A 25,063-nucleotide genomic window follows, 5' to 3' on the forward strand; every position below is an offset into this window, starting at 1 on the left:
CGAGACGGTAATCTACCTTTACCATCGGTCCTATTTGCCGACATACAATCAATCGATAATAAATTAGACGAAATACGATCACGTATATCCTACCAAAGAGACATTGTGTTTCACTGAGTTGTGGCTGAATGACGACATGAATAATATACAGCTGGTGGGTTTTAAGCTTTTTCGGTAGGATAGAACAGCGGCCTCTGGTGAGACAAGTGTTGGCAGTCTATGTATATTTGTAAAAACAGCTGGTGCACGAATTCTAAGGAAGTCTCAAAGTTTTGCTCACTTGAGATAGAGTATCTCATGATAAGCTGTAGACCACACTATGTACCAAGATAATTTATCTGTATTTTTCGTAGCTGTCTACATACCACCACAAACCGATGCTGGCACTAAGACCGCACTCAATGAGCTGTATACGGCCATAAGTAAACAGGGAAACGCTCAACCACAGGTGGACGGGGACTTTAATGCAGGAAAACTTAAGTCCGTTTTACCTAATTTCTACCAACATGTCAAATGTGTAACCAGAGGGAAAAAACACTAGACCACCTTTACTCCATACACAGATGTGTACAAAGCTCTCCTTCGGCCTCCATTTGGCAAATCTGACTATATTTCTATCCTCCTGATTCCTGCTTACAAACAAAAACTAAAGCAGGAAGCACCAGTGACTCAGTCAATAAGAAAGTGGTCAGATGAAGCAGATGCTAAGCTACAGGACTGTTTTGCTAGCACAGACTGGAATATGTTTCGGGATTCCTCCGATGGCATTGAGGAGTACACCACATCAGTCACTGGCTTCATCAATAAGTGCATCGATGACTTCTTCCCCACTGTGACCGTACGTACATACCCCAACCAGAAGCCATGGATTACAGGCAACATCTGCACTGAGCTAAAGGCTAGAGCTGGCGCTTTCAAGGAGCGGGACTCTAACCCGGAAGCTTATAAGAAATCCCGCTATGCCCTTCAACAAACCATCAAACAGGCCAAGCTTCAATTCAGCTAAATTACTTCTATGCTCGCTTTGAGGTAAGTAATAATGAAACATGCATGAGAGCATCAGCTGATCCGGACAACTGTGTGATCACGCTCTCTGTAGCCGATGTGAGTAAGACCTTTTCAACAAGTACACTTTTTTTTAACCTTTATTTATCTAGGCAAGTCAGTTAAGAACAAATACTTATTTTCAATGACAGCCTAAAAACTTGACTTACCCAGTTGCGGCCCACTTTTTGGAAGCAAACCACTCGATTTCGTCTCTGCGTTATATTTGTATCGAACATGTCACCCTCCCTAGGAGAGGGGGTGACCTTGATAATTTATTGTTAAAACGAGAGGCTGCTTGGATCTTTAACTTAAAGACCCTTGCTCCCTTCGGTCTCAACATAGACTTTGATCTGAAGCCATTCTTGTGATTATTGTGACTTTGCCATTGTAATTGTTTGTAAGCTTGTGTAGTCTAAAATGAATCTATGATCGTATGCTATCCATTTGTTTTTTGTATGCTGTTCTTTGTATGCCATTTTTATATTTGAGAATTAACCAATGATATTAGTCCACACTTGGCCATGATTACAGACACGTGTGCTTCTTTTGACACTATATAAACGAGTCATCCCGCAGTGTTTGTGATTATACCCTGATGAAGACAGCTGGCTGTCGAAACGTTGGATATTACATTTTTGCATCTGAGCTCCTAGAGTGTGCGGCTCTCCCTTATTTTCAAGTTTTCTACTTCGCTAGCCAGCACCTCGCCTTAATAGGTGTGCGCTTCTTTTTCTTCTAGATTACAGCCTGGATTCGAACCAGGGTGTCTGTAGTGACGCCTCAAGCACTGAGATGCAGTGATTTAGACCACTGCGCCACTCGGGAGCCTGAACATTCACACATCCGCAGGGCCAGAAGGATTACCAGGACGCGTACTCCGAGCATGCACTGACCAACTGGAAAGTGTCTTCACTGACATTTTTAACCTCTCCCTGTCTGAGTTGGTATTACAAACATGTTTCAAGCAGACCACCATAGTCCCTGTGCCAAGAACGCTAAGGTAACCTGCCTTAATGACTACCGACCCGTAGCACTCACGTCTGTAGCCATGAAGTGCTTTGAAAGGCTGGTCATGGCTCACATCAACACCATTATCCCAGAAACTCTAGACCCACTCCAATTTGCATACCGCCTTAACAGATCCACAGATGATGCAATCTCTATTGCACTCCACACTGCCCTTTCACACCTGGACGAAAGGAACACCTATGTGAAAATGTTATTCATTGACTACAGCTCAGCGTTCAACATCATAGTGCCCTCAAAGCTCATCACTAAGCTAAGGACCCTGGGACTAAACACCTCCCTCTGCAACTGGATCCTGGACTTCCTGACGGGCAAGCCCCAGGTAGTAAGGATTGGTGACAACACATCCGCCTCGCTGATCCTCAACACTGGGGCTCCTCAGATACACGGTGTGTTCAATAAAGACAAGAAAACGTATAATTGTTTGTATGTTATTAGTTTAAGTAGACTGGGTTTGTCTGTTGATGTGACCTAGATGAAGATCAGCTAAAATTTTATGACCAATTTATGCAGCAATCCAGGTATTTCCAAAGGGTTCACATACTTTTTCTTGCCATACTTTTTCTTGCATCGTCACTTTAATAACTCTACCGACGTGTACATATTACCTCGACTAACCGGTGCCCCCGCACATTGACTCTGTACCGATACCCCTGTATATAGCCTCGCTATTGTTATTTACCTGCTGCTCTTTAATTATTTGTTACTTTTATTTTAATAAGTATGTTTTTCTTAAAACTGCATTGTTGGTTAAGGGCTTGTAAGTAAGCATTTATAAAGTGTCTGAATACTTATGTAAATGTAATATTCATTTTTTTATTTTTATACATTTACCAAAAATTCTAAAAACCTGTTTTTGCTTTGTCATTATGGGGTATTGTGTGTAGACTGATGAGGGGAAAAACAATTTAATCAATTTTAGAATAAGGTCTGCAACGTAACAAAATGTGGAAAAAGTCAAGGGGTCTGAATACTTTCCGAATGCACTGTAACTCCTAAACTTAACCCTAACCCAAACCCTAACCCCTAGCCTAGCTTAGCCAGCTAGCTAGAATTCATATAATACTGTATTATGCAAATGCATAATGGACATCCACAGATTAATACATAATGGACATCCACAATTTAATACATACCATACGAAAAGTAACATATCATGCTAAAAGGAGTGTCTCATTTACGTACAGAATAATACGAAAAGGCTCTGAGACCAGGTTATACATAGAGGTAGGCATCTGGATGGAAGACTAGTTCTCAATGAAGTGCATTATCCCTCATAGACCAGCACAAGTCACTGTTCAGGCTGGAATCGTTTGACTGTGGCTTCCAATTTTGTTTCAATACACCTCTTTATTTAGGTTGATGGCATAACGTTGAAGCAATGACGTTGATTCAAACATATCATTTTACTATCAACATTGAAACAAGGTAAACATAAATCTAATCATATGAAATTCTACATACTTTCAACCACCCAATATAAAGTATATTATATATAGGATGAAAAAAATTGTTTACGTTTCTACATGGAAGTTTTTATGCACTTTCAACGTATACATAGTTCTGATGACTATGTTGAAATTAGATTGACGTAACAACCTGTTAGTCAGGTAAAGTCATTGTATTTAAGTTAAGTTTTACACTAATTTCAATGTTTGCAACACTGGTTGAAATTAGATAAACAGTACTGGTTGATAACTTTTTGCAAATCCTAATGCTTTCCACGTAGATTCCACATCACAATAGGATGACAAATGACGTTGAAACAACATTGATTCAACCAGTGTGCTGTTACATAATGTAGGCTAAGAGAATCAATACATATTTATCTCTGACCCCATAGAAAGCCTTGTCGGGAACAGAAGACCTCATTCGGGTCACTTCCCTGGAAATGTGTGTGGATACCCAGGAGAGCACTCTGGGCAACTTTGGTGAGAGACAATCACTGGTCAAGCAGCACACACTACCCTTTCAGTCCACTACATGTGTACTCCCATACTGTATTTGTATTGTATTACAAATAGATATATACATATTTTTGCATGCAGTATTTGAATATATAGGGGACTATGTACTGTATATGAAGTGTATATCAATAGTACTGTATGTGAATCCTCGTTTTTAATCAAACACGAAGTGGGCATTATGCCATACCTACTGCAAATGTGGAAATGTACAGGGTTGATCGACTCACACTTGATGAGTTCATGTAATGACTTATAGCATAGATAAATGAAGACAATCACAATCTATACAGACATGGTTTCTCGTCAGACATAGATAAAGGCCAGACAAAAAACACTAGCTGTGTGACACACAACACAGAACATGCCAAATTCACCCTCAGGTTTGTACTGTACCAAAGCTCTCTCACTGGGCACAACTCCCTCCCTCTCTCTTTTCACTGGTTTAAAAGATAAGGCCAGAAAGAACGCACCATCATGCTCACCTATGTCCTTAGGAAAACCTCAGTTGCACAACGTGTGCAGGCATGACTGAAGTTTGTCTGCACAGGGGTGAATCACGTGCGTCTGGCTAGTGCACTAGCAGCAGAGTCCATCTCACTCTCAATCTCTGCTAATTAATGGAGTTTATAGGCCTGTTGAGGCATGGCTGGGAGGGAGCCAGCCATCTGTTTAAGACCCAATCAAATCAAGTCATCGGCCCTCTGTGACGTGTGAGGAACGTCTCTCTATCTTATCATCTTGCAGGTGCCTACTTGCCCAAGCTGGTGCAGCTGAAAATGAACAACAGTATGATAATGTCAGTGAGGTAAGTGGAAAGTTCCACTATAGTGCTCTGTCTCTGTATGTCTATTATAGTTATGTGTTGTAGTTTTTTACTTCTCTTTGACTAGGTAAAACAAAGCACTTTCTGCATTCCAAGTACTACAAATACTACTGCTAGCAGTACTTCACAGTAAAAAGGCAGGTAGCCCTGTACAGTTGAAGTCAGAAGTTTGCATACACTTTAGCCAAATACATTTAAACTCAGTTTTTCACAATTCCTGACATTTAATCCTAGTAAAAATGCCCTGTCTTAGGTCAGTTAGGATCACCACTTTATTTTAAGAATGTGAAATGTCAGAATAATAGGAGAGAGAATGATTTATTTGAGCTTTTATTTCTTTCATCACATTCCCAGTGGGTCTGCCCACAACCTTTCTATAGGATTGAAGTCAGGGCTTTGTGATGGCCACTCCAATACCTTGACTTTGTTGTCCTTAAGCCATTTTGTCACAACTTTGGAAGTATGCTTGGGTCATTATCCATTTGGAAGACCCATTTGCGACCAAGCTTTGACTTCCTGACTGATGTCTTGAGATGTTGCTTCAATATATCCACATAATTTTCTTTCCTCATGATGCCATCTATTTTGTGAAGTGCACCAGTCCCTCCTGCAGCAAAGCACCCCCACAACATGATGCTGCCACCCCCATGCTTCATGGTTGGGATGGTGTTCTTTGGCTTGCAAGCCTCCTCCTTTTCCCTCCAAACATAACAATGGTCATTATGGCCAAACAGTTCTATTCTTGTTTCATCAGACCAGAGGACATTTCTCCAAAATGTACAATCTTTGTCCCCATGTGCAGTTGCAAACCGTTGACTGGCTTTTTCATGGCGGTTTTGGAGCAGTGGCTTCTTCCTTGCTGAGTGGCCTTTCAGGTTATGTCGATATAAGACTTGTTTTACTGTGGATATAGATACTTTTGCACCTGTTTCCTCCAGCATCTTCACAAGGTCCTTTGCTGTTGTTCTGGGATTGATTTGCACTTTTCACACCAAAGTACGTTCATCTCTAGGAGACAGAACGCGTCTCATCCTGAGCGGTATGATGGCTGTGTGGTCCCATGGTGTTTATACTTGAGTACTATTGTTTGTACAGATGAACGTGGTACCTTCAGGTGTTTGAAAATTGCTCCCAAGGATGAACCAGACATGTGGAGGTCTACAATTGTTTTCTGAGGTCTTGGCTGATTTCTTTAGATTTTCCCATGATGTCAAGCAAAGAGGCACTGAGTTTGAAGGTAGGCCTTGAAATACATCCACAGGTACACCTCCAATTGACACAAATTATGTCAATTAGCCTATCAGAAGCTTCTAAAGCCATGACATAATTTTCTGGAATTTTCCAAGCTGTTTAAAGGCACTGTGAATTTAGTGTATGTAAACTTCTGACCCACTGGAATTGTGATACAGTGAATTATAAATGAAATAATCTGTCTGTAAACAATTGTTGGAAAAATTACTTGTGTCATGCACAAAGTAGATGTCCTAACTGACTTGCCAAAACTATAGTTTGTTAACAAGAAATATGGGGATAAGGTAGGTAGTTGGTTGAATGGGCTATTTACAGGGGCTGTGTAACTAACTTTAAGTGTGAGCTGTCAGAGCACTACCGAAGTTAGTGAGGGAGATATGTCTCCAACTTCAGTGATTTTTGCAATTCATTCCAGTCATTGGCAGCAGAGAATTGGAAGGAAAGGTGGCCAAAGCGGGTGTTGGCTTTGGGGATGACCAGTGAAATATACCTGCTGGAGCGTGTGCTACGGGTGGGTATTGCTATGGTGACCAGTGAGCTGAGATAAGGCGGAGCTATACCTAGCAAAGACTTATAGATGACCTGGAGCCAGTGGGTTAGGCGATGAATATGTAGCGAGGACCAGCCAACGAGAGCATACAGGTCGCAATGGTGGATAGCATTTGGTGACAAAACAGATAGCACTGTGATAGACTGCATCCAATTTGCTGAGTAGAGTGTTGGAGGCTAATTTGTAAATGACATAGCCGAAGTCAAGTATCGGTAGGATCGGTAGGATAGTCAGTTTCACGAGGGTAAGTTTGGCAGTATGAGTGAAGGAGGCTTTGTTGCGAAATAGGAAGCCGATTCTAGATTTAACTTTGGATTGGAGATGCTTAATGTGAGTCTGGAAGGAGAGTTTACAGTCTAGCCAGACACCTAGGTATTTGTAGTTGTCCACATATTCTAAGTAAGAACCGTCCAGAGTAGTGATGCTAGTCGGGCAGGTGGGTGCGGGCAGCGATCAGTTGAAGAGCATGCATTTAATTTTACTAGCATTTAAGAGCAGTTGGAGGCCACATAAGGAGTGTTGTATGGCATATAAGCTCATTTGGAGGTTTGTTAACACAGTGTCCAAAGAAGGGCCAGATGTATACAGAATGGTGTTGTCTGTGTAGAGGTGGATCAGAGAATCACCCGCAGCAAGAGCGACATCATTGATATATACAGAGAAAAGAGTCGGCCCGAGAATTGAACCCTGTGGCACCACCATAGAGACTGCCAGAGGTCCGGACAACAGGCCCTCCGATTTGACACACTCTACTCTATCTGAGAAGTAGTTAGTGAACCAGGCGAGGCAGTCATTAGAGAAGCCAAGGCTGTTGAGTCTGCCGATAAGAATATGGTGATTGACAGAGTCGAAAGCCTTGGCCAGGTCGATGAAGACGGCTGCACAGTACTGTCTTTTATCGATGGCGGTTATGATATCGTTTAGGACCTTGAGCGTGGCTGAGGTGCACCCGTGACCAGCTCGGAAACCAGATTGCATAGTGGAGAAGATACGGTGGGATTCAAAAAGGTCAGTGATCTGTTTGTTAACTTGGCTTTCGAAGACTTTAGAAAGGCAGGGCAGAATGGATATAGGTCTATAACAGTTTGGGTCTAGAGTGTCACCCCCTTTGAAGAGGGGGATGACCGCGGCCGCTTTCCAATCTTTAGGAATCTCAGACGATACGAAAGAGAGGTTGAACAGACTAGTAATAGGGGTTGCAACAATGGCGGCGGATAATTTTAGGAAGAGAGGGTCCAGATTGTCTAGCCTAGCTGATTTGTAGGGATCCAGATTTTGCAGCTCTTTCAGAACATCAGCTATCTGGATTTGGGTGAAGGAGAAGCGGGAGGGGGCTTGGTCGAGTTTCTGCGGGGGGTGCAGAGCTGTTGGCCAGGGTTGGGGTAGCCAGGTGGAAAGCATGGCCAGCCGTAGAGAAATGCTTTTTGAAATTCTCGATTTATCAGTGGTGACAGTGTTTCCTAGTCTCAGTGCAGTGGGCAGCTGGGAGGAGGTAGTCTTGTTCTCCATGGACTTTACAGTGTCCCAAAACCTTTTGGAATTTGTGCTGCAGGATGCAAATTTCTGTTTGAAAAAACTTGCCTTTGCTTCGCTAACTGACTGTGTGTATTGGTTCCTGACTTCCCTGAAAAGTTGCATAACGCGGGGACTATTTGATGCTAGTGCAGTACGCCACAAGGTGTTTTTGTGCTGGTCAAGGGCAGTCAAGTCTGGAGTGAACTGAGTGCTATATCTGTTCTTAGTTCTACATTTTTTGAAAGGGGAATGCTTATTTAAGAGGGTGAGGAAAGCACTTTAAAGAACAACCAGGCATCCTCTACTGACAGGATGAGGTCAATATCCTTCCAGGATACCCGGGCCAGGTTGATTAGAAAGGCCTGCTCGTAGAAGTGTTTTAGGGAGCGATTGACAGTGATGAGGGGTGGTCGTTTGACTGCGGACCCATAACGGACGCAGGCAACGAGGCGGTGATCGCTGAGATCCTTGTTGAAAACAGCAGAGGTGTATTTAGAGGGCATGTTGGTCAGGATGATATCTAAGAGGTTGCCCATGTTTATGGATTTGGGTTTAAATGTACAGCTGTGTGTCGTCCGCATAGCAGTGAAAGTTGACATTGTGTTTCCGAATTACATCACCAAGAGGTAGAATATATAGTTTAAACAGTAGTGGTTCTAAACTGGAACCTTGAGGAACGCCAAAACTTACAATTGATTTGTCATAGGGCAAACCATCCTCAAAGACAAACTGATATCTTTCCGACAGATAAGATCTAAACCAGGCAAGAACTTGTCTGTGTAGACCAATTTAGGGTTTCTAATCTCTCCAAAAGAATGTGGTGATCGATGGTGTCAAAAGCAGCACTAAGATCTAGGAGCATGAAGACAGATGCAGAGCCTTGGTCTGACGCCATTACAAGGTCATTTACCACCTCTCAGTGCTATGATGGGGTCTAAAACCAGACTGAAGCAGTTCATAGACATTATTTGTCTTCAGGAAGGCAGGGAGTTGCTGTGCAACAGCTTTTTCTAAAATGTATGAGAGGAATGGGAGATTCGATATAGGACGATTCGTTTTTTACATTTTCAGGGGTCAAAGTTTGGCTTTTTCAAGAGAGGCTTTATTACTGCCACTTTTAGTGAATTTGGTACACATCCGGTGGATAGGGAGCCATTTATTATGTTCAACATAGGAGGGCAAAGCACAGGAAGTAGCTCTTTCAGTAGTTTAGTTGGAATAGGGTTCAGTATGCAGCTTGACGGTTTGGAGGCCATGACTATTTTCATGAATGTGTTGAGATACAGGATTAAAAAAACTTGTGTCTTTTTTCTTATTCTCTTCAATTAGGCTGGAAAAATAGGATGATGGAGCAGCGGTGAGGGCTCTTCAATATTGCACGGTACTGTCTTTCCAAGCTAGTCGGGGCTTGGGTATTTTCTGTATACCAGGGAACAAATTTCTTGTGACAAATGTTTTTGGTTTTTAGGGGTGCGACTGCATCTAGGGTATTATACAGGGTTACATTTAGATCCTGAGTTAGGTGGTTAACCGATTTTTGTACTCCGATGTCCTTGGATAGGTGGAGGTAGTCTGGAAGGGCATCTAGGAATCTTTGGGTTGTCTGAGAATTTATAGCACGGCTTTTGATGATCCTTGGTCGGGGTCTGAGCAGATTATTTGTTGCGATCGCAAACATAATAAGATGGTGGTCCGATAGTCCAGGATTATGAGGAAAAACATTTAGATCCACAATATTTATTCCACGGGACAAAACTAGATCCAGGGTATGACTGTGGCTATGAGTAGGTCCGGAGACATGTTGGACAAAACCCAGTGGGTCTGTGGACTTTTCCATGTCAATATTAAAGTCACCAAAAATGTGAATATTTTCTGCCATGACTACAAGGTCCGATAGGAATTCAGGGAACTCAGAGAGGAACGCTGTATACGGCCCAGGAGGCCTGTTAACAGTAGCTATACACAGTGATTGAGTAGGCTACGTAGATTTCATGACTAGAAGCTCAAAATACAAAAACGCAATCATTTATTTGTATATTTTTTGTAATTTGAATTTTGCTGTCGTAAATGTTAGCAACACCTCTGCCTTTGCGGGATGCGTGGGGGATATGGTCACTAGTGTAACCAGGAGGAGAGGCCTCATTTAACACAGTAAATTCATCAGGCTTGAGCCATGTTTCAGTCAGGCCAATCACATCAAGATAATGATCAGTGATTAGTTAATTGACTATGGATGTGAGAGATCTAACATTAAGTAACCCAATTTTGAGATGTGAGATATCACAATCTCTTTCAATAATGACAGGAATGGAGGAGATCTTTATTCCAGTGAGATTTCTTCGGCGAACACCGCCATGTTTAGTTTTGCTCAACCTAAATTGAGGCACAGACACGGTCTCAATGGGGATAGCTGAGCTGACTACACTGACTGTGCTAGTGGCAGACTCCACTAAGCTTGCAGGCTGGCTAACAGATTGCGGCCTGCACCCTATCTCATTGTGGAGCCCTGTCTATGTTGATAGATAAGATGAGAGCACTCCTCCAGCTAGGACGGAGTCCGTCACTCCTCAGCAGGCGAGGCTTGGTCCAGTTTGTGGGTGAGTCCCAGAACGAGGGCCAATTATCTACAAATTCTATCTTTTGGGAGGGGCAGAAAACAGTTTTCAACCAGCAATTGAGTTGTGAGACTCTGCTGTAGAGCTCATCACTCCCCCTAACTGGGAGGGGGCCAGAGACAATTACTCGATGCCGACACATCTTTCTAGCTATGTTGCGCTTGGTGACCTCTGACTGTTTCATCCTAACATCGTTGGTGCCGACGTGGATAACAATATCCCTATACTCTCTACAATAGCCATAGCCAGCACCATCTTCAGATTAGACTTTTTGTCGGTAGCACTGCCCCCTGTGTATGATCGCTGGATAATTATTTTAAAGTCTAATATTGTGGGTAATGGAGTCGCCAAAGACTAAGGTTTTCAATTTGTCAGAGTCCGATTCGCTGCTTAATGGGGAGAACCGATTGAAAGTTTGTCGGCTGAATGAGCAACACCGGTTGAGCATGCCGACAGCATTTCTTTCCAGAAGCCTAGAGAATATGTTCCGGCTGCGGGGACCGTGCGGGGGGATTTATACTACAATCTGAATTTACTGGTGGCACAGACGCTGTTTCATCCTTTCCTAAACTTAAATTGCCCTTGCCTAACGATTGCATATGAAGCTGTGCTTGCAACACGGCTATCCTCACCATAAGGCGATAGTTCTCCTGTATATTATGAGTACAGCGACTGCAATTAGATGGCATAGTGTTAATGTTACTACTTAGCTTTTTTGGCTGGTGGAGGTCCTGTAGAACCATGTCTAGATAAAGCGTCCAGGGTGAAAAAGTTTAATAACAAAATTAGAGTGAGGAAAAAACGTAGGTAAATGTATTAAAAGTAAAAAACTAAAAGTTTGGCAGATAGCCAAGGAGCAACAAACAGCACAGTAGCACAGAGACAAGTCCAGAAGTTGAGGGCGGAACTAGACTGTAGCAGCAGGCGTCACCAACAATAAAAGTTAAAGAATAGGATTAAGCCAGTGGCTCAGATGGTACAATCCCAGCCTCCCACAAAGAGAGCCGTAATTGGAACCAGAGCTAGTGTCGCCCCATGGGGATCCCTGTCACGCTTCAGCCTGGTCTGGTTGTCTGCATCAGGAAACACCCTGGAGCAGGAGGCTCTAGAGGACAGGGATATGGTTAAGAGCTGTGCTTTGAAGACTGAGACCCTGTTGGTTGGGCATGGGATGGGAACATCACACAGTACAGGTGCAGGGTCTTTATTTCCACTTAGGCAGGCCGTAGGGAGCTGTAACAGTAGGACGAGGGGGAGCAGCAAATTTGACTGAGGTCCTCTGTCTGTGGAGCGGATGCACCCCACCTGTAAATTGCACAGCAGACAGACAGTAGCCTGGTTGCCAGAACAGTTTTTGCTTTAGCCAGAACCTTTTTCAATCGTATGTATGGTGGTACAATGCACACAGATCGGGGAACCAGGCAAGACTGACAAGGTGCTGCTGGACAAGCCTGTCGTTGTAGGATGAAGATGAAGTCAGATGCATCTGGGGAACAGGAAGCAGAGAACGCAAGAGGAAACAACAGGAGCAGAGGGAAGAAATATACCTGTGTAACACACCCTGGGAGTCCTGTAGAGGGAGTGAAGTATAAGAGAGGAGAGGGAACATAGAGAGCTGTACATGAACAAGGGACAAGAGAGGAGAGGAGCAGAGTGGAGATAGAGAACTGTGTGACCCACCCTGTGATGAGCAGCTAAGGGCCGGCCGGACGTGAACAGCCCTTGATAGCATTTCCTGCTCTGGGCTGCGGGGCTGAGGAGGAGAGAGTGTTGGGGAGGGAGGGTGGTGGTCAGGGACAACTGGATACTGGGGCTTCTGGTGTTGTGAGAAGTCAGGTGAGAAAGTGGGGAGTGTGACTCCTGAGGCTAAGGTTGGGGAGCTTTTGAGAGTATGCTGAAGTTGGGGACTGACCAGAAGTCAGATCAATTGAAATGTAATCTATGGCCCTGGGAGTGAATGCGGTGGCTGGGAAGAGTTGGGATTGGAATGCTGGAGGGGTTATTGAGAGTGCTGTGTGCTGACTGGGTTCTGGAGGCCAGTCGGGGGGGACTGTGAGGAGTGTGCTGAGTGGAGGTCCAGGGGGACTGATAACAGAGGCTGGGTAGAGCGGGAAAAGAGTGCAGGGGAGAGAGAGATGGGACAGTGGCAGATGGAGGGGTCAACAGCACAGGAATTAAATCATCAACATGTATTGATCACATTTTTACTAACGCTGCAGATATTTGCTTTAATTAAAGCAGTATCCAAATCCATAGGATATAGTGATCACAATATAATAGCCATATCTAGGAAAACCAAACTTCCAAAGGCTGGGCCTAATATACTGTATAAGAGGTCATACAATAAGTTTTATAGTGATTCATATGTTGATGATGTAAAGAATATTTGCTGGTCTGTGGTGTGTAATGAGGAGCAACCAGATGCTGCACTTGACACATTTATGAAACTACTTATTCCAGTTACTAATAAGCATGCACCCATTAAGAATATGTAAAAACTGTTAAATCCCCTTGGATTGATGAGGAATTGAAAAATTGTATGGTTGAGAGGGATGAGGCTAAAGGTATGGCAATTAAGTCCGGCAGCCCAACTGATTGGCAAATGTACTGCAAATTAAGAAATCATGTGACTAAACTAAATAAAAATAAAAAATAAACTACACTATGAAACAATGAGAAAATATATAAAGAATGATAGCAAAAAGCTTTGGGGCACCTTAAATGAAATTTTGGGAAAAAAGCCAACTCGGCTGCTTCGTTCATTGATTCAGATGGCTCATTCATCACAAAACCCACTGGTATTGAAAACTACTTTAATGACTTCTTCATTAGCAAGATAAGCAAACTTAGGGATGACATGCCAGCAACAAACACTGACACTACACATCCGAGTATATCGGACCAAATTATGAAAGACAAGAATTGTACTTTTGAATTCCGTAAAGTCAGTGTGGAAGAGGTGAAAAAATGATTGTTGTCTATCAACAATGACGAGCCACCAGGGTCTGACAGTCTAGATGGAAAATTACTGAGGATAATAGCAGACGATATTGCCACTCCTATTTGCCACATCTTCAATTTAAGCCTACTAGAGAGCATTTGCCCTCAGGCCTGGAGGGAAGCTAAAGTCATTCTGCTACCCAAGAATAGTAAAGCCTCCTTTACTGGCTCAAATAGCCAACCAATCAGCCTGTTATCAACCCTTAGTAAACTTCTGGGAAAAATTGTGTTTGACCAGATACAATGCTATTTTACAGTAAACAAATTGACAACAGAATTTCAGCATGCATGTATGGAAGGACACTCAACAAGCACAGCACTTACACAAATGACTGATGATTGGCTGAGAGGAATGGATGATACAATGATTTTGGGGGCTGTTTTGTTAGACTTCATAGTCTGCTGCTGGAAAAACGTATGTGTAATGACTTTACACCCCCTGCTATAATGTGGATAAAGAGTTACTTGTCTAACAGAACACAGAGGGTGTTCTTTAATGGAAGCCTATCAAATATATTCCAGTTAGAGTCAGGAATCCACAAGGGTAGCTGTTTAGGCCCCTTGCTTTTTTCAATCTTTACCAATGACATGCCACTGATTTTGAGTAAAGCCAGAGTGTCTATGTGTGAGGATGACTCAACACTATACATGTCAGCTACTACAGCGACTGAAATGACTGCAACACACAAAGAGCTGCAGTTAGTTTCAGAGTGGATGGCAAGGAATAAGTTAGCCCTAAATATTTCTAAAACTAAAAGCATTGTATTTGGAACAAAACACTCACTAAACCCTAAACCTCAACTAAATCTTGTAATAAATAATGTGGAAATTAAGCAAGTTGAGAGGACTAAACTGCTTGGAGTAACACTAGATTGTAAACGGTCATGGTCAAAACATATTGATGCAGTAGTAGCTAAGATGGAGAGAAGTCTGTCTATAATAAAGCGATGCTCTGCCTTCTTAACAACACTATCCCTGACGCGACAACTACATGAAGCTGTACTCCAACTAGCCATCAACTAGCCACAACTGTAGAAGCCATCAGTTCCAAGAAACCATCAGTATCACAACACGTGAACCCATTTCAATTCATATAAAACCATCCTTCATCTGTAACTTTCCTTTGCACTTCACCTGTGACAACCATGAGATGCGGGCAGGGTTGGGGACTAACGGATGACATGTAATCCGTTACATGTACAGTAAAGGATTGCAAAAAACTGTAACTGAAACCTGTTACGTTAACAGCTAAAATATTGTACTCAGATTACAGATACTTTTGAAAAACTAGATGATTACTTTGAGGATTACTTTTTAAATTCAGAAGGGATGTTTGTGAAAAAAATCTTTGACACTTCTTTGTTTTCTCAATGACATTCAAATCAGCATTGAAAAAAAGCTCAAATTTAAGTTTGTTCCACCTGAGCGAGTCTGACCATAAGTCAGAGACCACTATGATGACAAGCTAGTGGGAAGGTTACTGTCCTTTTCTGTGGCTTAACCAACCTGGCTAGTAATTTAACAATTTGTATTCGTATTTACAGATGGCATACACGTTTGTAATTAAGGCATATGAAAGTTCACATGTTCCAAAATGTATTTCTGCTAATAAACGCATTTTGATTAAAATAAAAGGTTTACATTCAAATGACTCTCCTGTGATGTAGTGACCTGCGACATTTGGCTAGTTTCCTGAAATGAGACACAAATGTGTTTAATGGATCGCGGGAAAAGCTTTTGTAGACTACAGTTCAAGCTATGTCTTCCAATGGTGCAACTGCTGTTGGCATCCAAAGATTATCCAACTTGAATAAATGCTTGGAGGTAAGGATGACAGCAGTGATGTAGTCTACGGCGATATGGATATCACTTATTATTGATATCTACATTGTGCATGGATGTGAATCACACTGCTGCTCTTTAGTTTAGCTATTTGCGCCTGACATATTGTGGTTGTTGTAGATGGCTGTTCACAAATCTAAATGTATTTAAACCCAATAATGGTTGAATTCAACATGCTGCCAATCAATCATTGTTTTTGAAACCAGTGGACAGCCAGTGAAAAATGCAAAAGCTGCATAGTGCAGATCCCAGACTATGGAATAAAATTAAGGCTTTTATTGCTCAATCTAATTCATGCTGATAAAATTTTTCCATAGGCCTAATGGACACACGCTCAAACTCGTAAACTTTTGATAGACTTAAAGGGGTAATCTGTAGTTGCTACATCCATTTTGTGACTTATCTTTACATTAATATATATAATTTATATTATTTAATCGTATTATTATATGTAGTACTAAGCGATGACTTAGAAGAAGCCTACATAACCAACCCTGAAAGCAAAATTTAACATCCATATATGGCCAGCTATGTAAACTTTAACATTGATTTATCCTGCAATAGATGTTGTTCAATTGGTAACATTCATTTTTGTCTTCTTCTAATGCCTCTTAAGGGGAAAGTAATCTAAAAGTAACTGAATAGAATCAGATTACATTACTGAGTTTGGGTAATCCAAAAGTTATGTTACTGATTACAATTTTGGACAGGTAACTATAATGGATTACATTTCGAAAGTAACCTACCCAACCCTGAGCTCGGGCAAGTATGATTAGGATTCGCTGTACCACAGCCTCTTGATACACAACATTGCCAATAGTATGTGGATTCGGCTATTTCAGCCACATCCGTTGCTGACAGGTGTATAAAATCGAGCACACAGCCATGCAATCTCCATAGACAAACATTGGCAGTAGAATGGCCTGTACTGAAGAGCTCAGTGGCTTTCAACGTGCCACCTATCCAACAAGACCAACTCCATATTAATGCCCATGATTGTGGAATGAGATGTTCGAAGAGCAGGTGTCCAAATACTTTCGGCCATGTAGTGTACCATAAAAAAAACGCCACAATGTACCTTTACATTGCAGGAAACTGCTCGTCTCTAGCCTAAACCGTTCAAAAGTTAGGACTCATGTAACGGGGCAATTTATTTTCTTTCCATCCTGGATTTGCTGTTCACATTTTATAAATTCATAAACCATATGTCGCAGCACCTGAGGTTCTGTTGATACAATTCCACTCTTGCCTCTGGATCATGGCTGTCTATGTCTCCCAGGGACCTGGGAACCACGCTGTCCCATCTGCAGGTGCTGTGGATGTCTCGCTGCAACCTAGCAGACCTGGATGGGATTCCCTCCTTCTCCTCTCTCAAGGTAGAGTTGGTACTGGAAAACTTTTGCAGTGGACCATCATGAACTAGAGGATAGACTTGTTCCACCTGCCTAATCCACCTGGCTTCTACCCACCTTGCTCACCTGTGAAAATCTCACAATTCAACAAAAGTTGAAGTTTTATGCATTTGACTATGTGCAAATAACAGTTGAGCGACACTAAACCTGAGCCTGTGTTGGTATGTCCTCTCCCTACGCTAGGAGCTGTATGTGGCCTACAACAGTGTGTCGGACCTGAGTCAGGTGAGCATGCTGGAGAATCTACAGCTGTTGGACCTGGAAGGGAATGATGTGAATGACCTGGTGCAGGTGCAGTACCTGGGCCTCTGCTCCCAGCTCCGCACACTTACCCTGGAGGGAAACCCCGTCTGTATGTGCCCCCACCCCAAAGCCACACAGGTACGTATACACACTCCTACTGTATCTTCTTACCCTAACCCTCACCACAATTCCACAATCGTGTATATTATTGAATTCATTACTGAATCCTCATAGATACTCCAAGTTGTGTATGTGTGTGTATGGGGGGCTGTAAGCCATGCTCTCTCCGATGGGCCTAGATGATATTGGCCAAAATGCAGTGAGTCTGGCTGTGATCCCAGGCTGCTTTAAAGCATGAAACACACCAAGAATCTCACTGCCGATAGCTACTTATCACAGTGGGAAGCCATTCCTTCTCTTGCTAGAACAAAAGCGGTACCTGCATGCAACCCGGTAGCAACGAATATACACTGCTCAAAAAAATAAAGGGAACACTAAAATAACACATCCTAGATCTGAATGAATGAAATAATCTTATTAAATACTTTTTTCTTTACATAGTTGAATGTGCTGACAACAAAATCACACAAAAATAATCAATGGAAATCCAATTTATCAACCCATGGAGGTCTGGATTTGGAGTCACACTCAAAATTAAAGTGGAAAACCACACTACAGGCTGATCCAACTTTGATGTAATGTCCTTAAAACAAGTCAAAATGAGGCTCAGTAGTGTGTGTGGCCTCCACGTGCCTGTATGACCTCCCTACAACGCCTGGGCATGCTTCTGATGAGGTGGCAGTTGGTCTCCTGAGGGATCTCCTCCCAGACCTGGACTAAAGCATCTGCCAACTCCTGGACAGTCTGTGGTGCAACGTGGCGTTGGTGGATGGAGCGAGACATGATGTCCCAGATGTGCTCAATTGGATTCAGGTCTGGGGAACGGGCGGGCCTGTCCATAGCATCAATGCCTTCCTCTTGCAGGAACTGCTGACACACTCCAGCCACATGAGGTCTAGCATTGTCTTGCATTAGGAGGAACCCAGGGCCAACCGCACCAGCATATGGTCTCACAAGGGGTCTGAGGATCTCATCTCAGTACCTAATGGCAGTCAGGTTACCTCTGGCGAGCACATGGAGGGCTGTGCGGCCCCCCAAAGAAATGCCACCCCACACCATGACTGACCCACCGCCAAACCGGTCATGCTGGAGGATGTTGCAGGCAGCAGAACGTTCTCCACGGCGTCTCCAGACTCTGTCACGTCTGTCACATGTGCTCAGTGTGAACCTGCTTTCATCTGTGAAGAGCACAGGGCGCCAGTGGCGAATTTGCCAATCTTGGTGTTCTCTGGCAAATGCCAAACGTCCTGCACGGTGTTAGGCTGTAAGCACAACCCCCACCTGTGGACGTCAGGCCCTCATACCACCCTCATGGAGTCTGTTTCTGACCGTTTGAGCAGACACATGCACATTTGTGGCCTGCTGGAGGTCATTTTGCAGGCTCTGGCCGTGCTCCTCCTGGTCCTCCTTGCACAAAGGCGGAGGTAGCGGTCCTGCTGCTAGGTTGTTGCCCTCCTACGGCCTCCTCCACGTCTCCTGATGTACTGGCCTGTCTCCTGGTAGTTCCTCCATGCTCTGGACACTACGCTGACAGACACAGCAAACCTTCTTGCCACAGCTCGCATTGATGTGCCATCCTGGATGAGCTGCACTACCTGAGCCACTTGTGTGGGTTGTAGACTCCGTCTCATGCTACCACTAGAGTGAAAGCACCGCCAGCATTCAAAAGTGACCAAAACATCAGCCAGGAAGCATAGGAACTGAGAAGTGGTCTGTGGTCACCACCTGCAGAACCACTCCTTTATTGGGGGTGTCTTGCTAATTGCCTATAATTTCCACCTGTTGTCTATTCCATTTGCACAACAGCATGTGACATTTATTGTCAATCAGTGTTGCTTCCTAAGTGGACAGTTTGATTTCACAGAAGTGTGATTGACTTGGAGTTACATTGTGTTGTTTAAGTGTTCCCTTTATTTTTTTGAGCAGTGTACCAATGCTCGTCAGTGGCCAACAACTTTACTTTTAGCCAATCAGCGAGCACAAATGGCCATTTTCTCTGTATGTCCACGGATGAGCTTAGTCACACTTCATGTGCAATGGAGGCTATGGGATGGTAGCTAGATACAGTACATTCGGAAGTATTCAGACCCCTTTACTTTTTTCACATTATGTTACATTACAGCCTTATTCTAATATTGATAAAATAGTTTTTTCCCCCCTCATCAATCTACACACAATACCCCATAATGACAAAGCAAAAACTGGTTTTTCAACATTTTTGCAAATGTATATAAAAAAAATTGAAATATCATATTTACATAAGTATTCAGACTCTTTATTCAGTACTTTGTTGAAGCACCTTTGGCAGTGATTACAGCCTCGAGTCTTCTTGGGTATGACTCTACAAGCTTGGCACACCTGTATTTGGGGAGTTCTCCCATTCTTCTTTGCAGATCCTCTCAAGCTCGGTCAGGTTGGATGGGGAGCGTCGCTGCACAGCTATTTTCAGGTCTCTCCAGAGATGTTCGATCGGGTTCAAGTCCGGGCTCTGGCTGGGCCACTCAAGAACATTCAAAGACTTGTTCTGAAGCCACTCCTGCATTGTCTTGGCTGTGTGCTTAGGGTCGTTGTCCTGTTGGAAGGTGGAACTTCGCCCCAGTCTGAGGCCCTGTGTGCTCTGGAGCAGGTTTTCATCAAGGATCTCTCTGTACTTTGCTCCATTCATCTTTCCCTTGATCCTGACTAGTCTCCGAGTCGATGCCACTGAAAAACATCCCCGCAGCATGATGCTGCCACCACCATGCTTCACTGTAGGGATGGTGCCAGGTTTCCTCCAGACGTGATGCTTGGCATTCAGGCCAAAGAGTTTAATCTTGGCTTTATCAGAACAGAGAATCTTGTTTCTCGTGGTCTAAGAATCTTTTAGGTGCCTTTTGGCAAACTCCAAGCGGGCTGTCATGTGCCTTTTACTGAGGAGTGGCTTCCGTCTGGCCACTCTACCATAAAGGCTTAATTGGTGGAGTGCTGCAGAGACGGTTGTCCTTCTGGAAGGTTCTCCCATCTCCACAGAGGAACTCTGAAGCTCTGTCAGAGTGACCATCGTGTTCTTGGTTACCTCCCTGACCAAGGCCCTTCTCCCCCAATTGCTCAGTTGGCTGGGCGGCCAGCTCTAGGAAGAGTCTTGATGGTTCCAAACTTCTTCCATTTAAGAATGATGGAGGACACTGTGTTCTTAGGGACCTTCAACGCTGCAGAAACATTTTAGTACCCTTCCCCAGATCTGTGCCTCGACACAATCCTGTCTCGGAGCTCTACGGACAATTCCCTCGACCTGATGGCGTAGATTTTGCACTGACATGCACTTTCAGCTGTGGGACCTTATATAGACAGGTGTGTGCCTTTCCAAATCATGTCCAATCAATAAAATGTACCACAGGTGGAATCCAACCAAGTTGTAGAAACATCTCAAAGATGATCAATGGAAACAGGATGCACCTGAGCTCAATTTCGAGTCTCATAGCAAAGGGTCTGAATACTTATTTATTTTTGATACATTTGACACTTTTTTTTATGCAAAAATTCTTAACCTGTTTTCACTTTGTCATTATGGGGTATTCTGTGTAGATTGATGAGGGGAATTTATTTTATTTTATCCATTTTAGAATAAGGCTGTAACGTAACTGTCACAACTGTCGTGGAAGATAGAATGGGACCAAGGCGCAGCGGGTTGCGTGCTCAACATATTTATTAAATAAAATGCAAACACCACGGAAAAACAATAAACAAACTAACGACATGAAACAGTGAAAGCATGCTCAACAAAAGCAGTGCTCTCAAACAACTACCCACAAGTGACAAACAAAACACACACCTATTTATAGGACTCCCAATCAGAGGCAACTAGAAACACCTGCCTCCAATTGAGAGTCCAGCACCCAACCTACACATAGAAAACTACCCTAGAACATACACATAGAAATACAAACATAGACCAGTGACCAAAAACCCCGTAATACATAAATAAACTACACTCTGCCACGTCCTGACCAAACTACAATAACAAAATATCCTCTCTACTGGTCAGGACGTGACAGTAACAAAATGTGGAAAAAGGAAAGGGCTCTGAATACTTTCCGAATGCACTGTAAGTGCACAGACCCAATGCACACAACACAAAATACTTCCGCCAAGCTAGCTAACCACTATAGCTAGTATTGACATAATAATTAAATAACAACGGGTTAGATAGTTTCCTTAAAACAGAACCCAGTGTTAGCTGCTGAGGTAGTGCAGTGTCCTTAGCTAGCTAGCTCTGTTTTGCTCGCTAGCGAATATGCTAACCTTAGCTAGCTCGCTAAACATTTTGGCTATGGGCTGGCACTGGCAGTATGGGATTATGAATGAAATTGTTCCTTCGTCTTCTTGCTAGGTAGTTAACTAGCTGAGGCCATCTGACTAGTATCATCAAGGGCTTTCTACAAAATAGCAACAATAGTGTAGAAAGCTTGGAATCTAGACCATATGCAATATGCACAGATATGCATTGCCAAACAACGCTACTGCCACCTTCTGGTTTGTAGTAAGGCTGAGTGGCTGACAACTTTCAAGGTCTTTGCTGTGTGTAAACAAAAGAGATTGCCGACACTCTGTTCAGAGGTGCTTAGTACTATCGGCAGGCAAATGTTTGACAAACCTACCGGTGTGTCTGTTCCTGTCTGTCTATCTGTCTGTCTGCATCAGGCAGAATGGAATGGGACTGGAGAGCAGGCAACAGGGAAGTGCTGTTCAAAGCAAAACAAACACCAAAACAGGCTGCTCTCATTTGACAAAGTCAAGGCCTAGGGAGCCTATGCACCTGGGGTTTCTTATCCTACACTGTATTTAATTTAGGCTTAACTTTGTTTTGCTTGTGTAAGTAGGGATGGTACCAGCTGTGGTAAAGTGGTGATGGTTAGTATAAACCTTGCTCAACTGGGCAGGGTGGAGAATATACTGTAGGAAGGTTTTAGCATATATGTTTTGAGTGATGGGATTGAGCCCATATTAAAGTGGTTTATTAAGGTTTTACTATCACACGATTAAGTGGTATGACTGGACGATGCTTCCTGCCCATATCATTCCATGTTTTAGTCTAGTTCCTGTGCCACATATTATCTTGTTTACCAATTGTGGGTTTTTGGGAGAGCCCAGGAGCTTGGCCTGTGAGGCTATGTGCCGCAGTGCTTTGTAGGGTTTTTGAGACAGAGTGAATATGTTTATTTTCACCTACCCAGCCAGCAGCAGGACTTAGGAAACTGGGGCAGTGAGGGAGGGAAGGCTGATCTGAATATGCATTAGGCCTGGTCCAAGCACTGAGAGAGGGGTCCTTGAGTTTCTCTCTCTCTTTCTCTCTCTCTCTCTCCCTCTCTCCCCCCTTCTCTAACCCCTTCTTCCCCCATCTCTTTCCCTCTCTCTGTGGGTTTGATCTCTCAGCAGCAGCAGCAGCAGCATAGTGCTCTTACTGGTCTCTCTCTCCCCTCTTTCTTCTCTGAGCTGTCTCTCAGTGCTTATAAATGATCAAAGCACAGTACAAAGTGCAGATTATTGCCTTTACTAGTACTCTGTTATCGGCCCACTCAGAACCAAGTTCTTTGTCTCCTCCTTTGAACAGAAGTTACACATTCATTGTGCCTTAAAGCTCTATGTTATGTTATGTTATGCTGTGTTACGGTATGGTATACTGGTGTTAAGTGTTGTGTATTTGGCATTGAAAGGCTAACTTTGAAAGGTTGGACTTACCTTGGCCTTTATCAACCATTCAAATCACAACTAAGGTACAACCTTGAACCCTTTTATGCAGTCCTATTACTGTATCACCTATCATCCTTGATCACAGTCGTCCAGGGGTGGGCCCTGTTTTATCAAACCTAGCCTAATTCAACTTCTCATCTGAACCACGATTTGTTGAATGAGGTGTGGGCTGGGCTTTCTTCCTTCCAGATACAACCACCCCCCCTCCCCCTTTCTTTTGTGGATGCTGTCTTCTCCTTTTCCCAGGAGGAGGAGGAGGGGTACTGCTACCGGTCATCGGTGAGGGAGCTGGTCCCACAGCTACGTTACTTAGACGACATGCATGCCAGGGAGGAGGCGGGGTCTCGCTGCAGCAGCTCCATGGGGGAAGACTGGGCCCTGCTCAGAGAGTCTTTTAAAGACTGCAGCTCTACAGAGACAGCAGAGGGTGTGTGTGTGCGCGTCTGTGCATCTGTGCGTGTGTGCCCGTGTGTAAGTGTGTGTGTGTGTTTATGGTTCTATGTGCTTGCATCTGCTTGTGTCCATATCTGTCTGTGTGTGTACAGTGCATTTGTATTCAGTATTCAGACCCCTTGACTTTTTCCACATTTGTTACGTTACAGCCTTATTCTAAAATAGAGTAAATTATATTTTTCCCTCATCAATCTACATAGAATACCCCATAATGAAAAAGCGAAAACAGGTTTTTAGAAATGTTTGCATATGTATTTAAAATAAAAAACAGAAGAATGTTATTTACATAGTATTCAGACCCTTTGCTATGAGACTCAAAATTGAGCTCAAGTACATCCTGTTTCCATTGATCATCATTGAGATGTTTCTACAACTTGATTGGATTCCACCTGTGGTAAATGTAATTGATTGGACATGATTTCAAATCAAATCAAATGTATTTGTCACATACACATGGTTAGCAGGTGTTAATGCAAGTGTAGCGAAATGCTTGTACTTCTAGTTCCGACCATGCAGTAATATCTAACAAGTAATCTACCAATTCCACAACAACAACCTTGTACACACAAGTGTAAAAGAAGGAATACGAATATGTACATAAAAATATATAAATGAGTGATGCCCGAACGGCATAGGCAAGATGTAATAGATCGTATGGAGTACAGTATATACATATGAGATGAGTATTGTAGGGTATGAAAACATATAAAGCAGCATTGTTTAAGGTGGCTAGTGATACATTACATCAGGATGGCAAGATGCAGTAAATGGTATAGAGTACAGTATATACATATGAGATGAGTAATGTAGGTTATGAAAACATTATATTTGGAAAGGCACACACCTGTCTATATAAGGTTCCACAGTTGACAGTGCATGTCAGAGCAAAAACAAAGCCATGAGGTCGAAGTAATTGTCCGTAGAGTTCCGAGACAGGATTGTGTCGAGGCACAGATCTGGGGAAGGGTACCAAAAAATGTCTGCAGCATGGAACGTCCCCAAGAACACAGTGGCCTCCATCATTCTTAAATGGAAGAAGTTTGGAACCACCAAGACTCTTCCTAGAGCTGGTCGCCCGGCCAACTGAGCAATTGGGGGAGAAGAGCCTTGGTCAGGGAGTGACCAAATACCCGATGGTCACTCTGAGACATCCAGAGTTCCTCTGTGGAGATGGGAGAACCTTGCAGAAGGACAACCATCACTCCAGCACTCCACCATTCAGGCTCCACCACCAGACGGAAGCCACTCCTCAGTAAAAGGCACATGACAGCCCGCTTGGAGTTTGCCAAAAGGCACCTAAAGGACTCAGACCATGAGAAACAAGGTTCTCTGTTGAATGACCTGTTTGGCCTGAATTGACCACATCTGGAGGAAACCTGGCACCATCCCTAAGCATGGTGGTGGCAGCATCATGCTGTGGGGATGTTTTTCAGCGTTAGGGACTAGGAGACTTGTCAGGATCAAAGGAA

General features: G+C 43.3%; 1 protein-coding gene across 2 annotated transcripts in view; it reads left to right on the top strand.

Moving 5' to 3' along the window:
* Positions 1-25,063, top strand: part of lrrc56 (leucine rich repeat containing 56) — a 43,691-nt gene that overhangs the window by 12,424 nt on the left and 6,204 nt on the right. Inside the window, exons 1-6 of one of the 2 annotated variants that reach the window (XM_029758681.1) lie at positions 3,432-3,501; positions 3,917-4,004; positions 4,785-4,845; positions 16,916-17,012; positions 17,232-17,429; positions 23,388-23,568. In XM_029758681.1, the coding sequence (XP_029614541.1) occupies positions 3,965-4,004; positions 4,785-4,845; positions 16,916-17,012; positions 17,232-17,429; positions 23,388-23,568 (577 nt within the window). In that variant the 5' untranslated portion in view covers positions 3,432-3,501; positions 3,917-3,964. Of the gene's footprint in view, positions 1-3,431; positions 3,502-3,916; positions 4,005-4,784; positions 4,846-16,915; positions 17,013-17,231; positions 17,430-23,387; positions 23,569-25,063 lie in introns of those variants that run through there. The other variant, XM_029758680.1, reaches the window with a different exon arrangement.

The sequence above is a fragment of the Salmo trutta genome, chromosome 7 (assembly GCF_901001165.1).
Source record: "Salmo trutta chromosome 7, fSalTru1.1, whole genome shotgun sequence".
In the NCBI taxonomy this organism is placed as follows: domain Eukaryota; kingdom Metazoa; phylum Chordata; class Actinopteri; order Salmoniformes; family Salmonidae; genus Salmo; species Salmo trutta.